Source organism: Nyctibius grandis, chromosome 3 (genome assembly GCF_013368605.1).
Source record: "Nyctibius grandis isolate bNycGra1 chromosome 3, bNycGra1.pri, whole genome shotgun sequence".
NCBI lineage: Eukaryota > Metazoa > Chordata > Aves > Nyctibiiformes > Nyctibiidae > Nyctibius > Nyctibius grandis.
Genome location: NC_090660.1, coordinates 11,650,489 through 11,672,671, shown reverse-complemented (window position 1 = coordinate 11,672,671; position 22,183 = coordinate 11,650,489). Strand labels below are relative to the sequence as shown.

The following is a 22,183-nucleotide window of genomic DNA, read 5'->3' as shown; positions in this document are numbered from 1 at the left end:
CTCAGGCATGCCCTCAAATGGGTCAGTCTGTCACAATTTCTCTCAATAACAGCCACGCTACAGCAGCAGGCAGATTCTTTGGACTGCTGGTAGCCTTTATTTTGAGACGATAATTTGCCACTGGCTTGAAGAGGAGAAAATGCATTTTTCAGATTTCTTAAAAGGCATAGAGCCTTTTAAAACAATCATTCCCCTTGTTTTCTATTTATATTGACCCTTGTCCTTTGCTTACAGCTTTGGAAAGAAAAATATCAATGAGGCAAAGCAGAGAGGAGCTTATAAAACGAGGAGTGCTGAAAGAAATTTTTGATAAAGGTAAGTGTTCTTCTTTTTACTACATTAAACTGACATCCCATATAGTTTTATGGCCAGATATTACATTATTGTAACATTTAAGAACTGGGAATACAGTCCTGAATTGTAGGACTGTGCAGAGTAAGTTCTTCAGACACCTTGTTTGATTTCACCAGGGGCTGGCCCTCTCCGTTGGATAAATGGGATTGTTACCTAGCAAATAAAACTGAAAGCTAATCAGAAATGTAAAGCAGTAGAAATATAAATCATGGCAGCATGCAGGAGTCAGTCGCTGCAAAACAGGGAGGCATCCAGGCTGCGGGGAGATGGAGTGGGTCTGTGCCTGCATGTGTTATCATTGTCTGGTTGAGTCACTTTGGGACTAACTGTTGTGGAAAAGGGAGATGTTTAAAGATTTTGGATACTGACAAGCACAGAACAGTGCACATTCCCTTGAAACAGCTCAGAAGACATAATAATTCCTTGTTCAGGATAATTAATTTGTTGAGTTGGTAATCTGTTATTTATGCAAAACACTGTTATTTTACAAGCACCATTGTTTTACACTGGTAATACAACACATATTTGACATCTATTACATATGTGTCAGTCTTTAACTGCAGCTTTTATTTGTTTTGCTGCTTCTCTTGTCAATAACTAAGGCAATGAATTCAGCAAATTATATAAAGACATGTCAAAGTCGCCTCATAATTTCAATATAACTTATGCATGTGCTTTAAAGCCTCATTAATTCAAAGTCTAAAAGTCTTTAACAATACCAGTGCAAAACCTGTTACAAGTCAATAGGAGTTATAAACTTTCACAGATATTAGAAGTAGGGTCTACCTCATAAAGTCTGGAGCATTTAAATCTGCTGCATACTTTTTTAGTCTAGCTTATTGGGAGAGATTATTTAAAAATTTACTAACCCAAACTGTTTATTTTTTTAAGTGGAAAAAAATTTAAAATATTGCAAAACCAAAGAAATAGGCAGCTTGTCATTAAGTTCTACAGTTTTTACCTGTTAGGTATTTTAGATGCTTCTAATCCTTTAGATCTAGCACTGCCTGTGCTCTCGCTATGGCCTGCTGGCTTGGAAGTCATCCTAGATGCAACTTCAGGGTAGAAACAACTCCTGGCAAATGGTTTGCCCTTCTCTCTGCTTTGGGTTTTCCACGTTTTGGAGTGTGACTCAGATCAGATATGCAGCCATGAGGCAGGCATCCCCCACGGCCAGCGAGGCGGAGCCCAGGCTGCCACACCAAGTGTGTCGCAGCCTAGGGGAGGCCAAGGCGTAGCTCCCCATTCAGTGCCCCGACCAGCTCAGAAGTCAGCCTTCAGTCACACCACCATCCAGGGTGTGCCCTCCTTCATCCCTGCCTCGTATCCCACACATAGTTGCTTTCTGACCCATCCCTACACACACCTAAAGGCATCCCCTGTGCAGCCTGACTCTACCCTCCACATGGCTACCAAAGTGTTGCAGCTTTCCCTGTTCACCAAATAATGCTGTAGTTTGTAATCTTTTATGTCACCTTGTGAAGCAGATGCTAAGCTGTCTGGAGGTCCTCATCTGAAAAAATAAGTTAATTCCTTTTTATAGTCATTTTTCATCTTTTAATATCAGAAAAAAAAGCTGGTATAAAACACATGCTGCTTCATCCTATTTCCAGTGCAAAAAGCAGAGACATTGGACTTTTTCACTGTCAGGTGCCACTAAAAGGGAAACTATAATGCAAACCAGATGGACTTCTTATTCAGTATCCTACATTATTTCCTGCTGGTTGCAAACACAAGAAGATAAGAATTGGTACTCCTCCTTGACAGAAAGAGGCAGGGCAGAGAAGAAAGTGGTAATACGCAAGTATAGTAGCAGTGATCAAGTTGCTTTGATGGTATAAGGATATGAGTAAGGCAGGATTTGTAGAGCAAGAGCAATATTTCCTTCCGTGGTGTAATAATCCAAGAGTAATTCTAATAAAGGATATTATATCTCTCTGCGAACCTTAAGTGGAAGTAACATTTTCCTTGTAATTCCTGTTAGGTAATGTCTCATTCTTCAAGAAAACACAGCAGAATTTAGCACTTCGTAGCAGAAGGCTTTATTTGATGATGGTATCACCTTCCATGCCAAGAGGCATCTTGCACAGACAATAGGTGTAGCCATAATGTTAAATCTTTTTGTCTCCCTTTCCTAAGAGGTGGACAAAGCAGAGAGAATCAGCCTGTGCGGGAGTAATTTTCCCTTTTTCTTTCTTAAAAAACTCCGTACAGATCAAAGGAAACTTAATATGGATAGGCTGACCCAAGAACAAAAATTTTGGAGCTTGCAGTGTGCTTAGTATTGTTTTTATCATATCTTCTATGTTGAAGAAAAACAGAATTAGTAAGTTTGTTCACCTACTGTATAAAATGGCACTCTGACCTGTTTGCTTCAGGATTTGCTGGCTTTTGAGAGGACTTTGTGTCATCCAGCAGGTGAAAGTTAGCAGAGCGCAGTAAGTCACAGTGTTCACACATGGGAGAATCACTGCAGTCCAGCTGCTATATTTGGGAAACAAGAAATGCTTTTATCACTTCAGTGACCCCCACGCTTTAACTAGTCAAGTGAAACCACTCCAGACTGAACTGCAGAGAGCTCTTTTCTTGGCAAGGGCCAGACTCATGACCGAATCGGTTTCTGTCATCTTCCATTTCCAGGGTTCTGTGACTTGAGGCTTCTAAAAATGTAGGCAAAGGTGGTAATTTTTTCAAATACTGTGTACTTTTGGAAAAATAGTAAGTTGAATAAGTATCTGATGAGGCACCTGCTGTTCTAATAGTTTGTGGGCCGGCAGTGCCGAGAGGTTAAAAATACAGCTTCCACCTACAACTCAGAACATACCACAGCATTTAGAATAACTCACAGTTTTGCTATACCATTGCTTCCACAAATACATAAACAGCTTTGATTTTCACATGAAGGTGTAACCGTCCCAAAAGCATCTGTCTTTAGAATTACCCACTGTTCCATGGTGCCAGTCAAAGAATTAAATCTACTTGTAGTATTTTGATACCTCTTCTTTTACCTGAACAGAGATGAAATTGCCTGTAGTGAGTAGTTTCTCAATATGAGTGTGTACTGATTGCTTGCTTCAGAGACGATGGTGCAATGGTTCTGCAAGGAAGCATGGGCAGTCTTCATCTTTTATACTTTTGTATTTTTGTACTCTCTGTCTAATCAAAATTATGGATTTAGACACAAATTTCAGGTTACCTAAATCCTGACAGGATTTGGAAATGTTACACTTATGTGCTAAGGCAGGTTTTGTGGCAGTATGTGAGCGTAAGTCTGAAGAAGTGGCTTTGGTAATGGAGCAAGGAGGAAGGCATAGCAGCCACTGGAGAGCCAGTTGTGCTGCAGTTTCAATATGTTGAAAGGATTTTAACTCCTTCAGAAGCAGGGTGGACATCCATCTGTCAGCCTGTCTCAAACTCCACAGGATCCCACAAAATCGGGGATCTGCTTAGAGACTGAAGTCAAGAGGATCCTAGCCACGGTGCTAAGATAGCCACCAAGGCTAGGAAACGGCCCCGGGGACAGGTCTTGACCTCGTGGAAGAACACTCAGTTTTCCATCCCCTAGCCCATGGGGGCCATCGCAGAGAAGGACATGAATTTTTCTCTGCCCTTCCTAGCCTTTGCCATCGAGAATGCTTGAGACAGTCTTACTTGAGAGCAGGCAAGTACTGAAGGAGACAACCCAAAGTGGAAAAAAACCCAGGATTTTGAACTTTCCTCATCATTTTGACTTCCTTAGCCGTTTGTCTGTGGAAGGAGCGTGTGAGCATGGCACTTTTCAGACATGCAAGAAGTTCCCTAGTTCAAGGTGTTCAGAGTTAAAAGACACAGTGAGACGGTAGGCAGAGCTCCAACGTAAAGAAACAACAAAAGGACGGGTCTGTACCAGTCAGCATGATGCACTATGGGCTGCTTCGCACCAGGCAGTTTATAAAAAGTACCTGAAAGTGGAAGTGGCAGGGGAGTTCAGGAGTACAAACCATGCTTAGGGGCCACATGTTTTGAACCTATCATCTGTGCATTTCTGGGCCTTCACCCCGTGCTGTTATTTTCACATGCCAAGGTGAATCAAAGTGTCTGGGCAGAGTCCTCTGCATCAGAGAATTTCCTCTGAGGTCCTGTTTCTTCAGTGACTTCAGGTGTGCGGAGCCTCCTGCATAACAGGAGAGCAGCCTTCATGTGCTCCTGTTGCTGCAGAGGTCAAGCTACTCCCTCTGGTCCTGTCCAGATCCAGCTGATTCACACTCAGATGGCATTATCAAAGCTCATGCATTTAGGGAAAGTCGTTCTCCGCTAAGTAGCAGCAGGCTCTGTGAAAGCACAGCAAAGGGTTTAGCAAGTGTGAGAACAAAAGATGACATGTTATCACTGTGCAAGATTAACTTTAAACTCATAGCCATTCCTGAAGACTAATAGATTCATCCATGTATACGTAATAATTGCATTACCAGGTTTCTTTTCGTTTGTATGTCAGCTAACCAGAATAGCTTTTAGTACTTTAAAAATAATCAGTAATTTGCCTTTTATATCTAGTTGTCAAGCATGTCTCTGATCCAGGATTAATTCACACTAAGATATTCTTCACTCTACAAGTTATTTTATCCGCATCTTTGATTTGTTTGCTGTACTTGAACAGCTCCCCATGTAGCTCTTCTTTAAGCAAGATCTGATTGAGGGTGTATATTTCAGTCATGATTTTGTGTCACGTCTGATTATTTCAGTCAAATCCAAGGACAAGTTTTAGAGTCTATATGAAGTTTGGAGATATTCAGAGGGAAGATTGAGAGAGGTTATGCTGTCAGTACAGAAAGCTGTCATACTTCTTGTTATGACAAAAAGTAAAAGCCAAAATTTATCTCACATTTTACTTTTTTGCAGTCATAAACCTTTGATGGGTCATTGAATGATACTTTCTTAACTCATGCTGAATATACCTTGAGAAGTGCAAGGTGCACTTAAGACTAAGATTTCAAGGTGCTCAGCATGTTACAATAGGCATCCCACTTCATTAAAAATGTGCAGGCATCCCTCCAAAAACTAAATGTTACTGGTTTTATCATGTATACTTTTTGTCTGCTCACGGTCACGGTCAGATTCAGTCCTGCACTGAATTAATGAATATTGCTGGACACAATCACTGCCTTTCATTCAAGAGACAGTTGCTCTGCATAAGAAACAGTTACGCTGTTTCGTGAAACCAGGTAACTGAGACAAAAGCAGCCCCTATCCCAAACACATGTACAGGTGTGTGTTTATGAGGAAGGGGAGGGGAGGGGGAGCGCGTGCACAGAATACGTAGCATTTCCACCCAAAGGGCTAAGTAGAAAAACATTCAGCTTAAATACTGGCTGAACTGTTGTTTGATTTTTGCTGCCTAGGGAAATAAACAGGTTTGTACGTAATGACCACAGCAGTTAGAAGGAGATTGTGCTGCAAACAATTGGCCAAAACCTTCAATTTTGATTAATGTTGCTACCCTTTAGCCAGCTCAGTTGATTGCTCTGAAAGCCGAGAGTCGCGTTTCAGTCTAGTACGATGTGGCTGTGTACCATAATAGCTCTCTAGGTCTTCAAAAAGCCTCCAATGAAAACAAGAAAGTCAAGACCTTGGTATTCCTAATAATTCCAAAATAAGCAGGAGATCATCTTCACTCGCTGTAGAGAAGCTTTAAAAGGCAGAAACATGATTCTGAATACGTATCAGCTAACGTACCTTCAGACTTGTTAATTGCTCTGTCCTGATGCTTAAGTGAGACTTAAAATTTTCTCTTTTCAGTATTGTTTTCCGAAGTGTTATGCCCATCTTAGCCCTGTGAGGGGAAAATGTGCACTCATTTGAATGATGTACATCTCTGCTTGGTACAGTGAGTAGTAATACAGCTAATCAGAGGTGCCCAAAAGTCAAGAACCAGATCATGAAATCTGGAGTTTGACTTAAAAAAATAATTTAAATCCATAATAAAATTAGGCTCCATTTATTTGCCTGCTGTTTTTTAGCCTTACAGGTCACATTCTGGTTATATTTTCAGGCTTCCAGTTGTAACCATAGGGGCTGAACACTTTGCTTTATAAAATTGTAATTGAGATATCCATGTAGTCATTGCCTCCAGGTACCAGAGTGCTGTGCTTAACAAGTTCTGAGATAAAAATCATGCAGGTTGACACCACAGAGCATGATCTGATCCCTCGCTTCTGTTCTTTATTATTTCTAATGTGAAGTGGCATTTGATAGGAAAGAAACTACCAGCTGCTGTTACAGAAATTTTGCTCAGATAGAGGAGATATTATTAATAACTTTTAAAACAGGCTTTCTAAATGGAATCTGCTATATCCCAGTATCAAGACCTTACACCAGGCAACTATAAAAATTATTCTCTCCCTTACTTAAACTCTTGATGCTGGGAGCTGCAATGTTTTTATTTCTGTGTAAAATAGGGACATACTTCTGTGATTTTCCTTGTGTCCCTTATAGCATAAAAATTGGTGTACGGGAAGAGAATAATTCTTGTTATTATTATTAAAATATTATAAGTTATATACTGTGTATATTAGTATTATTTAAGAAAGCTCCATAGCTTCACTTCCAGCCCATTCTCATTCCTGACTTCCCGGCTTCAACAGAGACAAAGGGAAAACAGATTTTGTGGCCGTGGATGGGGCCGCATGGCCCCATGGATGGAAGATGGTCAGGAACCATCCAGCTTAGACCATGGATCATAATGACCGTCCTAGGGTAAGCAAAGGATCAACACAGATATTTGACAGATCTTTCCCAAATCTTAATAACCCCTTAACGCAAGTGGAATGCTGTCAAACTTCTGTGGAACTGTTGTGTACAGAACATCACAGTCAGACATCTCCAAAAATTGCTCTGCACAAGTTGTGGCTTTGAGATACAAACCATGTTGTTTTGATCCTTATCCCTGTGTCTTCTGTACACATACAAGATCTCAGTTCAGATTCCTCATTTGCAAGCTAGCTAATGGAGATAGCAGATTTCATTTAAAATTCTTTCTATTTATGTCTTCTGTTGTCATTCTGCTTTCCTCCAACTATGAACAGATGGGGAACTTTCCATACCAAATGAAGAAGGAGCTTTGGAGAATGGGCAGCCTCTGGGCTCCGGACAAGTGCTGAGCTCCAGCCAGGTATCCCTGCCAGCCCTAGCAGAACTGGAATCAGGTCCAGCATCTGGGGAACCCTGTTCATACGAGGTGCTCCCAACCACGGAGATCATGGATGGGACAGGTAACATCTTGTTTACATTATGATGTAGATACTCTAAGCTGTTTGAAACAAGGTTCTGAATTCTGATATTTGATATCTAGTCCTGAGAAATCCTTGTTGAAGACCAAGGTCTTCTGACGGAGAAGGAGGTGACAGCATACAGATTCTCCGTGGATGCTCCATGAGAAATTTTAACTGACTTGGCGAAGAAGTAACCTCTACTTCTGCACTTTGTCAGCATTGAAGAGTAGATTTCTAATTCTCTGGCTACATCTCAGCAATGAACTCCAGAGCAGAGAGCTGACAACATTTTTAAATCCTAGGGAACAACATCATGCCCTTTACCTGCTGCGTGATGTTGGGTGATGTTCACACCATGCAGCTTTCAGTAGCTAACACAGCCAGCTGCCCGGCCCTAGGTGAGGCCGTCTGTGCTTCTTCCCCAACCCATGCAGAGAGATGGCAATGCTGCACATCTAGGTTAGCTCCTCTTTCTGCATCACTTAGTGCTGAGAGTTGTGAATGAAGGTCAAGTGAGGAAAAGTGACTGGTAGAAGCGTTCATCCATGATCTTGCACAGCTATGCGGCCTCTTTGAAATGGAGTAGGCCTGGTGAGGTGATTTTACATTTATAGGATAAGTTTAGAGACCACCTGCTAACATATCTGGTCCTGAGCAAGCTGTGGTGACAGACCATCTGAGATGTGACATTTTAAGGCACTTGATTTGTGTTCAAGATGTGGGAATACGTCCCAGCCTGGCATAAGGGAGCTGGCTTCTGTCAGAGGTAATGGGAAATGTAGCTGTTGTGTAGATGTATGTTACTCTTTCTCTTTTTCTCTCGTTCTTTCTCTCCTCCTTTCTATGTTATATGATGTTTGAGTGAAATCTATTAGTCGTTCTTAATCTGCATTGCTGCGCTGCTTTTCTTGTCTTACTACGGCTGTATCCACTGCTGCTTTGCTCGTAACGTTGTTGCGTCTATGATGTGGTTGTGTCCTCCAGTGTCTGAAGAAAGCCCCACATCCAATGAACCCGGCGTCCTCCTGTCCCAAGATCCTACAGCTAAGCCAGTCCTGCTACTTCCCCCCAAAAAATCTGCCGCTTTCCCTGGAGACACTGAGGACACCCCAGTGAAACAGTTGTCCCTCCTCAAACAGCCCCCTGCCCTGCCTCCTAAACCTATTGCCAGGATTGCCAGCCACTTAACTGGTAAGTAGGTGTTCCTGGACCCTCAGCACCACCTTATAGGAAAAATCTGCCCTTACATCAAGGTTCTCAATGTCCTTCCTCCTTCTGTAACGCTGTTTGCACATGTTGTTGTGTGTACTGGTAACGTATCTGTGTTGTACCTAGGGCAGGGATCACAAAGCATTTTCAGACTATACCTTCATCAAGGTTGCTTCAGGGCACTTCCCCTCTCAGCTGTAAATACCTAAGACTGCCACCGCTTTTCTAACCCTCCTCACTCTTATTCATCAAGACTTACCATCACCACAAAAATTGCAGGATGTACTTTGATGGGAAAGGAAGTATCAGGAAAATACTAGGATGTCTTTAAATGCCTTTAATGAGAAAAGGGTGAGGACTGAGGGGAAAGGGAAAGTTTTGCTTTCTCCTTTTGCCCTTTGTTGCTTCTCTCCTCAACTGCCTTCTGGGCAAGTCCCTCCGCATGCACCCTTTGTCTTTCCATATGTTTGTCTTTTACTTGTCCCCCTGATCCTTACACAGACCATTCTGTCCCATGGCTTCTTGCCATTTTGATTCCCTGCTCACACTGCCTGCCTACCTGCTCCCCCTTTCCACCCCTGCTCTGACTGTTCCCCTCCCACTGGTGAGTCCTGATGATGATGGGCAGCTCCAGTTCCCAGTGACCAGGATTTTGGTGTCCTGCAGTTTATAGAGTCATAGAATTATAGAATCATTTTGGTTGGAAAAGACCTTTAAGATCATCAAGTCCAACCATTAACGTAGCACTGCCAAGTCCACCACTAAACCCTGTCCCTAAGCACCACATCTACGCATCTTTTAAATACCTCCAGGGTTGGTGACTCCACCACTTCCGTGGGCAGGCTGCAGATTATCTCTCACTGCATGGCAGCTAGCAACAGTAGACAATACAGGCTCCTTTTCTGTGTTCCAGATGTTTTCACAAGTGTCCAGGCTCTTTGGGATTCAAAGCTCTAGGTACATGTGGAAGGAGGATTGGTGTGTCTCCTCTCTTCAGTCTCTCATGTAGTCCACCAAAGCAAAGGATGGCTACATTTACACAGACCAAAAAAAGTTCCCTAAATGCTTGTCTACACCTTTTGGACAGTCTGCTTGTAATTGCAACTGCTGCCCAGGAGGCAGCACCTCAAAATCCTGAGTTCAACACAAGGTGTGGTGCATCTCTGTACTGGGACAGCTACCAGTCTTCTCACTGGGTCGATCTTCTTGTGTTAATGCTGCCCTGATCTTCTCAGGGCTGATGTGAGAAATGCTCAGTCCACATTAATACATTCTAGATGGTGAGGTTTTTTTCCTGATAGTTAATACCCATTTTATTCGGGTTAAGATCTATATCAGGAAAGAGCTCATTCGGAAAGAGCATGTTCTGGTTTTCTCTCATATCTCTACGTAGTCTCTTCATGTTTCTGTTTGGATGACCACACATTTTTGTTCTGTATAGTTTTGTTCATTTTATGTGAAATCTCTTTACTTTCTTGCCTGCCAAAATCTACGCATAGTGGTTAATATTGTGCTTTGTACTACAAACTGAATGGGCAGGTCTGCAGCCTGGAAAGTCAGGCAGCAGTATTAATGGCTTCAGGTGAGGACAAAACCAGCTTCCTATGATCTCCCGTAACACTCTGTCCCAATTACAAGAAGCTGCTCAGAAATGAGGCCAACACAGAAGAAATAAAAAAAATAAGAATAGCGTAGGCAAAAACTCAGGTACTAAATGTCCCTCATTCATAAGCCTTTCATAGCTGAAGAATCAGAGGATGAGGGCTTCTGGTGTGATTTTTTTTTGCAACTGGAAATTTTGTGTGAAGTAGAATCGGGCTCGAGCTATCAGCATAAGTCAATTGCTTGATGGTGACAACTTTCCAATGAAAGTGAAACAGAACTGTGACTTCCCTTACTTTGTGGTGGCCTTTAGTGGTCTGTCATCCTGTTCTAAGTAAACTCTTGTACGTGCATATAGACAGACTCTTGTATGTGCATATGTAGAACCCTCAGGGAAAAGGAACAGAGATTCAGATTTTGTCATAGGGCCCTAATTTATTTGACGGTTATTCCTGGTAGAGCTGAAAGCCTCATTTATACATACCTTATAAATAAAAGTATTAAACTTATTCTTAAGGGTACATTTACTTTGGTGGTCTAAAGGATATACGTGTTGTTCAGTGCTTTGTGTTCTCCACTGGTAATTATTTTAGCCGTGTCTAATCTTTGGAAATGAGCAATCAGTCCTAATGAAGCACTCTCATCAGTGAGAAGCAGAATTAATGCTATTCTTTTACTAATTACTCCAGAGACATCCTCAGCTTGTGTGTGAGAAAACAAGTAAAATCTGAATTCTGGCATTCAAGGTGAAGACTTTTCTGTTCTTGTTGCATACCCATTTTCCTGCTGAAGATTTTGTGAGAGCCTGAAGGACAAATTAAGACATACTGGGCATGGCTAATGGAGAGTGACAGTGGTTTAATGGTCTGGTAGCTCTGTTCAAGAAGACTGTGAGGGGTTGTGATCTTGTGAAGGGTTCAGGTACACATCTGAAAATGCAGAAGCATCTCTTAACTTCTGTCTTTAGATATATATATATATAAATGTATGTGTACATATGTGTATCTATTTAATAGAAATATGTTTTATACAAACTTATTATAAAATCACTACAGGTGTGGTCAGCAGCAAAAAAAAAGGGGGAGAAATATTTTAATTACAAAACTTGAGGAAAGAAAATCTTCCTTTGAGTCTGACCACCTTCTTGCTGTGAACTTATCCCAAAGTTTTTCAACAAAGGCGGGAAGACAAACTTGCAGGGTTTGGCAAAGGACTTGCTACAGGTTCTAGAAATGGAAAAGAAACATTCCTTACCTCTGAAAACATTCGTAAACCATCTCAAACATCTGTCTGCCTGTGCCAAGACAAAGATTGGCCTTTCCCTCAATAAGAAACGCACATAAAAGAGCAGGCCTAAAATAAACATGTAAGAGCACATTTAATTTTGGGGAGAATGAAAAGGAAAAATCTGTTTTAAAGGTGACAGGAAGAGAGAATTGCCTCTAGCAAATATAAATCACACAACCTTGGCAAGCTTCTTCTCAAGGCTGAGGTACTGGGGATGGGGCAGTGCAGGAACGGGGACAGAGCCAAGAGCAGACTGCAAAGCAGCCACTGGGAGTGGTGCCACCACCGCTGCAGAAGGTGCTCTGTACTTTGCCTCATGCCATCTCCCATGCTCCTGATGATGCTGCCTCCACGGGGAACGTCTGTGTCACAGCACTGGGTGTGGAAGTGCCCACGCAGCCCTAGAAGACGGGCAACCCTAGGAGAAAAACATGAGCCTGAACTGTTTTGATACCATTGTTTCACTGCTCTGCATTTGCTGTTGGCCATTTACCTGCAGGTGAGCCTTCTACTTGTTTTCAGATATTATTATTAGACAAGGTTCACGGACAGAATTTCTTTCATCATTTTAGTTCTCCAATATCCACATGCAGAACCAAGGCATTTAGGACAACACTTGCATCCCCCTTACTTCATTGAAAATGTAGGAGGAACTGAAATAATCACCTGGGATCAAATTTAATTGGACCGCTGAGATAAAGTCCCCAGATTATCATAAAATCTTTAATGGCCAAAAGTGACAAGAAGACTGGTCATATCTGATATGATAGACAACATACCCCATTGGTGTAAAGCTCCTTTTGATCTTGATTCATTAAGCTGTTACTTCTCACTAGCACAAATAATGTTTTCTGAAATTAATTAGATATTTTCCATTCAAACAACTGAATCACCAGTAACCCATAAAGTCCCCTAAAACATCAGAAAACAAAATATATGCCACCAAGCTGGGATCTCAGCAACACCTGAATGTATTTGAACCTAAAGTTAGCCTAATATTACACCAGGGTGTAGCCTTGGTTGTATCTGGCCACTCAGCTATTGTATTTAAGCTTTGAAAAACCTTTTGCATTCTCTTGCTTTCTTCAGTCAAAGTTTTAAAGGTAGGCATAGCACATTTTTAGTTCTGATATCGGGCCTTCTAGTTATGTCTCTGTAGTGTAAGAGCTAATTCATAATTAGAGGCAAACATTTAACAGGGTAGGAAATGTTACAAGTCCCCAAAAGTTACTTCTGATAATGGAGACAAGCCAGGGACACAGTGTGAGAACATGGATGCCTGGTGTCCTGCTGCATTGCCACAACACAGCTGATTGTTAGTTACAGCATTATAAATGTATTTGCAACTACAATTTATCCAATAACTATTCTCTGCAGTATTTTATAACCCAACAGTGACGTGTCTCAGAAGGCTTCTCTATAGATGAGCCCAAGACATTATCCACAAGCTTCCTACTCTGTGATGTTAACTCCTGCCGCCTGCCCTGGCAGGCTACGTTCATGAAGACAGGTTACATTCATGGGGGGTCAATGGACAATTCTCTTTTCACTGTGTGCTTGAGGGAGATGCAGCAGAGCAAAAGCAGCTCTCCTTCACCAGCACCCCTGGGCTCTCTCGGGAAACTGGACCCTGATGCAGTTACTCACTCCATACTTCCTCTGCCTACTGCTACCTAGAGAGGAGTACGTAGCACACATATGCAGCAGGAAATCTCATCTTTGAAACCCTCTTCAAGGCTCTGCATGGAAATCCATGCAGAGCTGTACTTTTCAACCTTTAGGCTAAGCATGCTTTGCTTGTATTCTCCAAATTCAGCTTGAACCTCGGATGCGTACATGGTGCAGAAGAACAGCAAAGAATTTCTGTCTCGAATCTTCCCTGAAGACATGGCTGCAGATCTTGCTGTAGTCAGCAGGAGATGCATGGCAAATCCTTGAGAACAGTTTTTAACATGTTTTTATGAATCTGCTCAAAAAAACTCATTGAAAGAAGAGAAGAGACTCCCAGTGTTCAGGCAGAAGTGATTCCCGGAGAGAAGACCTGAAAAAGTAAAAGCTACTTGTCCAAATGCTGCCAGCAAATATCGGGCACATCACCTCATTTCCACTATGGAGCTCCCTCAACAGGCCATGCTGGCTTTTGCGTGGGTTTTTTTGCACATTACTTTACAGAATTAATTACTCGGATGGTATTTAAAGAGTAACTCATTAACTTTATGATGGGTTGTATTACTTATATATATTACAGCAAAGGTCATAGTATAAGGTCATTCAGGTGGGAAGGAGCCTCAGCAAGTCTCTAGTCCAACCTCCTGCTCAAAGCAGGGCCAGCTACAGGATCAGACCAGGTTGCTCAGAGCTTTGTCCAGCTGGGTCTTGAAAACTTCAAAGGATGCCAGCTGCACAACCTGTCTGGGCAAACCTGTTCCACAGTTTGGCTCTTCTCATGAGGGAAAATGTTTTCCTTATAATCCAGTTGTCAGTTTTTGCCCACTGTCTCTCCTCCTCCCACCGTGCACCACTGTGAAGAGCCTGGCTCCACCCTACTGCTAACCTTCTCATAGCTACCGGAGAGTTGCTGTTAAGTACCCCTGCTGCAAGCTATCTTTTCTGCAAGCTGAACAAGCCCCGATCCCTCACCTTCTCCTTACAGGTCAGGTGCTCCAGCCCTTGACCATTGCAGTAGCCTCTGCTCAACTTATTCTGGGTTTTTGATGTCTATCCTGGTGGGTCCTAAGCTTGGCACAGTAATCTAGAAACAGTCTAAGGAGTGATGAATAGAAGGGGAATAATCCCTTGATCTCCTGGCTGTGCTTCTACTCATAAAACCCAGGAGGCTGTTGGCCTTCCTTGCTGTCAGGGTACAATGCTGGCTCCTGTTTGGCATCACAAGGAGTCAAGAAAGAGCTTTTCTGCCACTGGCAGGATAGCAAACACAGCCAGCTCTGCCACAAGCCCAAGATTCCCAGGCGTGCCCTCATTCTCCATGCAGTAGTTGTGCTGGAGCAGAATTTGAGGATTTTAATGAGCTTTTCTACCAGCCCTGCTGGAACAACATTTGCTGCCATACATCCAGAACTTCCTAGCACCCTGCCTGCAGCAGTTGTATCTGCAACATGTGCTGATCAACACTCCAGCCATGTTCAGTGGCTAGGGAGCATCAGACTTGGTGTACTTGGTGTACAGCTCCAGTGTACCACAAACACATCAGAAGAACCATACATGTGCAAACCTTCTGTGCAGTGAATAAAAGTATATTTCCCTATCTTCTGAAAACCCAAAAGGAAATGCAGCAACTGTAGGTGTTAGCAAGATTATCTATATGGAAGGGGTAAGGACTGACCTGTTTGTCATAGGTCTGACATGCAGCAAATATTCTGGCATCCACAACTATCTTTTAAGTAATTTATTGTCATAAGCAGTGGGAAGGCTGTCTAACATCTCTTTCATCAATTCTGGCGCAGTTATTACTTAACCATGCACAGTGCTGAGTGGTCACAACCCTGCTGGGAGCCAACATCTTGCAAAATTGCTCATTATTCTCTTGAGCATGAAGAACATCAGCCAAAAGAGATTAATCAGACTTGCACACCTGGCTTCACACAGTTTGCTTCTCTTCTGTCACGAGTGCTTTGTGCAATGATTTAAGACTGGTAATGTTCCACTGAGAAGACACTTACCACAGATTCCTTGTTCATATTTCTACTGTCCAGCTTCTTATTCATCTACAGATGTCCATGTCTGATGGATATTCCATGCTGGAGACAATAACTGTTTCCACCCCTGGTTCATACATCACATACATTGTGAAATTAAAACAAACAGAGGAAAGAACTGTAAAATGCAGTCATCTCACTCTTACACGCAGGGACAAGTTGTTCTCTCATTTACTCCAGATGATGGTAGTGCAGTTTCCAACAGTGTGCCTGAAGCCCATGGATTTGAGCAAGGCCCCATTTGTTCAGCACACTCACTATCTATCTGACCACTCAGTAAAACTTGCAGTACAAGGTGTCCGTTGCTGATGTCAGTGAAGATATACTGACGCATTTGCGAGTGAATGGATCGAACGTTCCTCCCATTGCGGTCATTCTCCTTTTAGACATGTTTTTTTAACAGACAAGTAGAATTGTCCCGAAGGTGAAGGGCAAACAAGTCGATTTCGTGCCTCTGGTTCATTTTCGAGGCTCTATTTAGGTATTGGGGCCATATTCAGACAGTCTCAAGAACCTGGAGGAAACACAGTTGGTCTGAATAAAGCTTTATGTTAAAAATAATGGACAACATTTTTGGCAGGTGTCCAGTGGAATCACCCAGCACTGGTACCACTGAAAACATGTTGATGTGAAGGATTTCTTTACATTTAAGTGGAAACTAAAGGTTCATACCTTTGTTGTGAAGAGTGGAAACCAGAGTATGCACATTTGATTCATAATGGAGTATGTGGTTACTCAGGATAATTAATCTAGACTTATTCTCCTGTGCAACTCCAAAGCTGCAGTGCCTCTGTCACAACTCTACTAGATGAATGCTTGCATGAGAAAGGAAAAGAAATCTTCACTATATTTTAGAAGAAGATGGAAGGATTCCTGTTTGCTTTATACCTGAACCATTTGGCATGTTATACTTACTCCCAATGTACAATATTGCTCTAATCTTCAAGATCACAGAAGGCAGCAAACCCAGTTGATACTCCCACTTATTCTTTTGTCAAAAGCAAGAGATGCCTGCAGTTGGGATCTCTTTGAATTCACCATTAAGGATGACTCCCCTGCACCACACACAGAGTGGTGGGGTGTTCAGTCACAGGCACTGTCAGTTGAAGACGTTAATTGAGATACAGCAGAAAAGGATCTAAAACTAACAGTCAAACCTGCACTTTTCAAAATGGAAGTGCAGAACTCAGTGTAGTCTTCGTAATTCAGGACCAGCTCTAGAAGTGAATTGCCTGGAGTACAAATTTATGAAAACATTTTGTTGTTACAAATCCCATAGGAGCCTTTTTCTCAGGGCTCTATAGAATTTACTCTTTACTCTTTCTGTTATTTGCCTTTTATTGAAGATCATGTGTTCTTTTATGCAGGATACAAAGAGGAAATATACACAGATAATGTGTATGTAAGAAAACCACGGTAACTTGGAGAACTTCCTGTGCTAGAATAGAAAATCCTGAATGTCTTTCTTTCCTACTGTACAGAAGGCAACCTGCTTTAGAGGAGAGGGCAGTGCTCCATGGTTTGGCAATCCCATGAGTTAGAGTTCAGCCTTGGTGGAGCCATCAGAAGAATTCTTGCCTTCAAGAGACAACATGTCAAATGGATATGATATTGCATTGAAAGCCAAAAGACTTGGGTTCTACTCTCTGTAACTCTCCCACTCTGCAATGTGGAAAGACCACTTTCTCTCCATGCCTCTGTTTCATCTTGGCACACCTTTTATCTCTCCTATGTCTTTAGCCTATAAGCCATTTGAAGAAAGGGAAGACTTACTGTCAGTGTGTTGTTCCTAGCATAGTAAAAACACTAGTATCAAGTGGATACTGTGAATTCAATGAAGCATCTAAAAAAAGTCTAATGTCATATCTGAGCTTAGCTCCATGCATGATCTTTTTCCACATTACTGTTCTTAATCATTTTCAAGAAGCATTTAGTGCTTGGAAGTCCTAGTGTCAGCCTCGTGCACCATGGCTAGTAGATATGGATGCTAGTATAGGCAATACCCAGAATAGACCAGGAGGGAGGAAAGAATAAAGGGGACAAGGGGAAGGATAGTTAATGCTGAAAAGAACCATCTGAAAAAGGTCTTTAGAAATCTGATATCACTCAGGACCTTTGAAACGTGGAGAGCAACACTCCCAAGCTTTCTCAGGTCAAAAGAAGATTCTGGCCCTTCAGTTCCTTTGCCATGTTACAGCAAGAAGAGTGAACTGAAGCAACAGGAGGCCAAAGAATGTGCAAGCCTTGCCTGCAGAGCTGCATTGCAAAGCCAAATGTCTGTGGTATTCCAGGCTGAAAAGGGCCTGGCCTTCGTCCTAAACACAAACTCACAGTTGCAGCTCACAGTATATATATTTGCTCTCATTTTTGCTATTAGGTTGTGTTGTGACTGTTTCCCACACCCATCTTGGGAACTACAAGCCCTCACATTAGTTTTTCTCTCTTCTGAAAACATTCCACAGTGCAACTCCAAAAATCTCCATCCTGCAGTTGAGTCCTGGCAGAGAGGTTTGCTTATGGACCTCTCGTTGATTACCCATGGAAGCCAAGGGAGTCTTTGCCTGGCACGTCAACTATCTGATTCAGTGAACATGCCTGGAGTTAAAAAGGTTAAAATTCAGTGCATGAGTCTAGAGAAAAGTACCTGTCAAGTCTTCTGTAAAAGAATTCATTAATCCCAACAATCTTCTGCCCTTTATCATTTTCTCCTCCTGTGCCTTTTGTTTTTCCAGACCACTCCTGTTTAGTATTCAAACCCTATTTCTTTTCTCTCTTGCCCTATAATGTAATTGTTAACACCAGATGTTTTGCACGTTACAAAGCCATAAGAAATGTGACTTGTAGTAATTGCCCTGCAGTGGCTGAGAAGGATCAGGAATCCCTGAGCTTTTGCTCCAACAGTGATGGTGGTGAGTCATCCTGCAACTTCAGACACCAAATTGCTCTCCCCCTGTTTGCGTGCCTGTTGAGCGGGAGACATGGTGTTTACCTCACAGAGCTGTTTTGAAGGATTAGGGCTTTAAAGCATCAAAGTGTGCCACAAGCCCTGTTAAGCATTGCTTAACGTGTTTATTAAGGGGCATGCACAGCCCTGGGATGTTTTTTGTGAGACTCGGAAGTGCTGCAAAACAACGGTGCTTTTTCCTGAAGACAGGGCTGAGCGCATGCTATGCAGAGTTGTCTGTCGCAGCAGGGAAGTGGTGCATACTCCCATGTCAACCAGCAACCTCAGTACCTGCTTGCCCAGGCAGATACTCTGATCTTCATCTTACTGCCATGAAAATTAACATCAAGGCCTCTCTTTCTTCTATTTTAGATCCTGGTGCTCCTGTGAAACTGCCTTGTATGCCAGTTAAACTGTCACCTCCACTACCTCCAAAGAAAGTCATGATTTGCATGCCTTTAGGGGGGCCAGACCTCTCTCTCTCATCCTATTCCACACAGAAGAGCTCCCAGCAGCCTTTGACTCAGCACCATCACACTGTCCTGCCATCCCAGTTAGCAGCTCACCAGCACCAGCTCCAGTACGGCAGCCACAGCCAGCACCTGCCTTCTGGGTCCAGCACATTGCCCATTCACCCTTCGGGGTGCCGGATGATAGAGGAACTCAACAAAACGCTAGCCATGACCATGCAGAGGCTAGAAAGGTAATGGATCAACTTTTAAAATTACCTGTTGATGTGCACTGTTTTCCTGCTGACCTCAGTATCAGTATCACCACTTGAGTATGTTAATAGTACTTGAATCCAGCCACAGAGACGGGGAAAGAGCCTTTCCAGGCTTGTTTGGCAAGTTTGTGGCAGAAAGGAGAAAAACGCCAAATTTCCTGAACCCCGTTGTCCTGCTCAAGCAGCTAGATAATACAGCCGATGGGAGAAGTTGCTAATGGGATATGCTTGGCTTGCAATATATACTGCAAAGTGCATAACTGCAAAGCTCTGGTTACGTGGAGGATTGCCAAAAAAGAGACGAAGTGGAAGATTCAGAAAAGAGCAATAAAAACCAAATGTGCCACTCAACCAGGGCATCTGATTAGTATTACCAATTAGCTCGGAAAAACCTATGAGGTCTTCCTACACGTCACTCAGAGGGGTTTTAATATACTATTTCAATTATTTCAATTAATTTAAATTAAATTATAAGTTTGATCTTAAAATAAATATTTAACCCATTCCACAGCAGCTACCTTCTTAGCCATTTGCATCTGGAGGAAGGTTGTACATTTGATCAGAAGAGCCTTACCTACCTTGGGGCTGGTTTTTATTACTGTCACTTGTGGATATCTCTGAACATTGCTTCAAACAGTCCGAGTAAGTGAAGCACGTTGTATAAATGCAAGCTGTCCTCATAGACTGCAAGATCAGCAAGCTTTGGAAATTTTATTTCATCTTGTAGAGGAAAATTGAGCAAGTCCCAGAACAGAGAAGGCAGTCCAAAAAACATGTTCTATTTAGTACCAAGGGCAGCTTTGTAGCCAGCTTGTTCTAGGAGCATCAGATCATCCTTTTGTGAAACACAAAGCTAAAATACTTGGTCTCACAGACAAAATGCCTAATGATTTGCCCCAATACCTCTTTGTGAAATGTTACTTTCATTATAAGGGATGGCAGATTCTCCTTACTGCATGAAAAACAGTCAGGGATACCAGAGGCTGTCCCACACTGCCCACGTAGTTTAGTACCAGGATAGCGAGACCTCTGTGATTGTATCAGGGGGGCTGGTATTTCTGCAGCTTGAGGGAATTCTCTGCTGGGCAAAAACTGCTAGGACTGTGAGGGAAATTCCTATTCCTGTCAGTAAAAGGGCTATAGCAGTAGAATTGGAAAGAGCATCCACATTCCCCCCCTGTGCCCAGTGACTACCCGGTTACCTCTCACATTGCCGGCAGGGCTGGTCAGATGCATCTGCATCACCCCAAAGAGGGTAGCTGGTGTCTCCCAAAGGCTCCTTTGGGGCTGCACTGGCCCTGCCGTCCCCAGCATAGGTCAGATGTCTTACTGTCTGGCTCACACTGCGTGCAGAAGGCACTTTGTTATCCTGAGCCCAGTGACATCTCTCCGAGTATGACTTCATTGTGGCATCTGTCGCCCCACAGCAATGAATGCTCCAATTTCTGGGCATCCATCACGTTTATGTCTACAAATATGTTTAAATGATTTAAAGAAGGTGATGCTGTTTGGTTTTAACTATTAATTTGAAGCTGAAACTCTGCTGCTTATTAAAAACTGAATAAGTAAGGATTCATTTCCCAATATGAGGCAGTTGCCTCCTTTTGCAGAAGAAAGTAAGAAAAGGTTGTGGCACTGATACTTCACACTTAAAATGAAAATGAGTCCTAGTTCATGATATTGCAGATGGTTGATTTTTCATAGCTTTTTTGCATTGATCAGCTGTAATTTCAATCATGAAATAAAGTATTGAGTACTTCAGTTATTCTCCTCATCAAAACAAATCAATAACATTTGCATTCACAAGAGAGAAAATAGGTGATGACTGTTTCCTCTGCAACAGCAATTGTGATTTTCATAGTATATAGAGGTAAAATGGTCTGTGGAGCTGCCACTTGCTGTTAAATTCTTAAATTGCTTTTTCAAGCCATATTGTGATCTTAGTAAATTTGCTAACTTTTCTTGAAGATTTGTGCAGATTTTAAAATATATGTATTTAACTTGGGAGAGGATTATTTGCACGAAATGCTGCTGTTTTTCTAATATTTTTGACAGTAGTTCTTTTTCCTTAATTGTATAAAATCTGGATTAAACCTAGCAGAAATCATGCAATAGTATTTGCCATTGGACACTTCAGCCCAGAAGTCTTGAGGGTTTTTTAAAACTGCACAGATCCTAGATCTGCTTTCCTCTATTTAAAGTTTGGTAGTGTGCTTACCTCTGTTGCATGCATAGGATATGCAGTGAGATCCTGAGCTTTACTGTTCCTTCCAGGATAACATGCTACTGGGTCACTGCTGTTGGGTCAATAATCTTGAGGAGATGAGAGAGCCTGACGTGTCTCCGAGACACCTTCTGGAGAATGCTAAGTTCACTGGCAGCATTTAATTTTGCTGATCTCAGTCTTTATCTCAAAAGAATCCTACAACATTATAGAATAACTGCTATGATGCTGCAGCAATAATGCTGCCAAGTCTGGTAATTTGGAGGATTATTTAGAGTAGCATTTTGTTTTTAATAAGTGAGGATCATGTAGACAAGTGCAGATCAGTTTTCTGCTCTACATTTTTTCTTTTTTTTTCCTTCTGGAAATTTTTTTTTCTTCCCTGTGTCTAGTTTCTTTAGTCCTGGTGCAGTGGAAGCTACTCAAGTCTGTTAAACTCCATTGATATTCACTGAATCCATAACCTATTCATATCAATTGCACAATTTCCCAGTAAACTTTTCTTAGACCTACGACTCTTCCCTCCACCAGGACTGTGAGGGTGAACAGGAACAAAGAACGAAAGACTAAAACATCCCCTTCACCTGGAAATCTGGATTTTTTGCTTTCACAGATGAGATCTCTGGAATTCAGGTAGTCTAACATCATCCAAAGACTGATACTTCAAATCAGTGCTTTGCCAATGAGCCAGAAGCTTGCCAGAGAAAAATAAGCTGTCCCTCTGTATCGGCCTGGAAGCCAGAAGTTATTTTGCTGTCTTTGACCTTGAGAAAGCTACCGAGCTTCTCTACCTCTATTTTCCCCTCTGCAGGAGTGGTTACATGTTACTGCCTCACTTAGATCTAGTGCATATTAATAAGTTAATGTCTTAAGGTA

General features: G+C 42.2%; 1 protein-coding gene across 1 annotated transcript in view; it reads left to right on the top strand.

Annotated features, from left to right (window-relative positions):
- PHACTR1 (phosphatase and actin regulator 1) overlaps positions 1-22,183 on the top strand; it is a 320,783-nt gene that overhangs the window by 245,571 nt on the left and 53,029 nt on the right. The window contains exons 5-7 of the mRNA XM_068396426.1: positions 235-315; positions 7,416-7,601; positions 18,732-19,062. Coding sequence (XP_068252527.1) covers positions 235-315; positions 7,416-7,601; positions 18,732-19,062 — 598 coding nt within the window. The remainder of the gene's footprint in view (positions 1-234; positions 316-7,415; positions 7,602-18,731; positions 19,063-22,183) is intronic.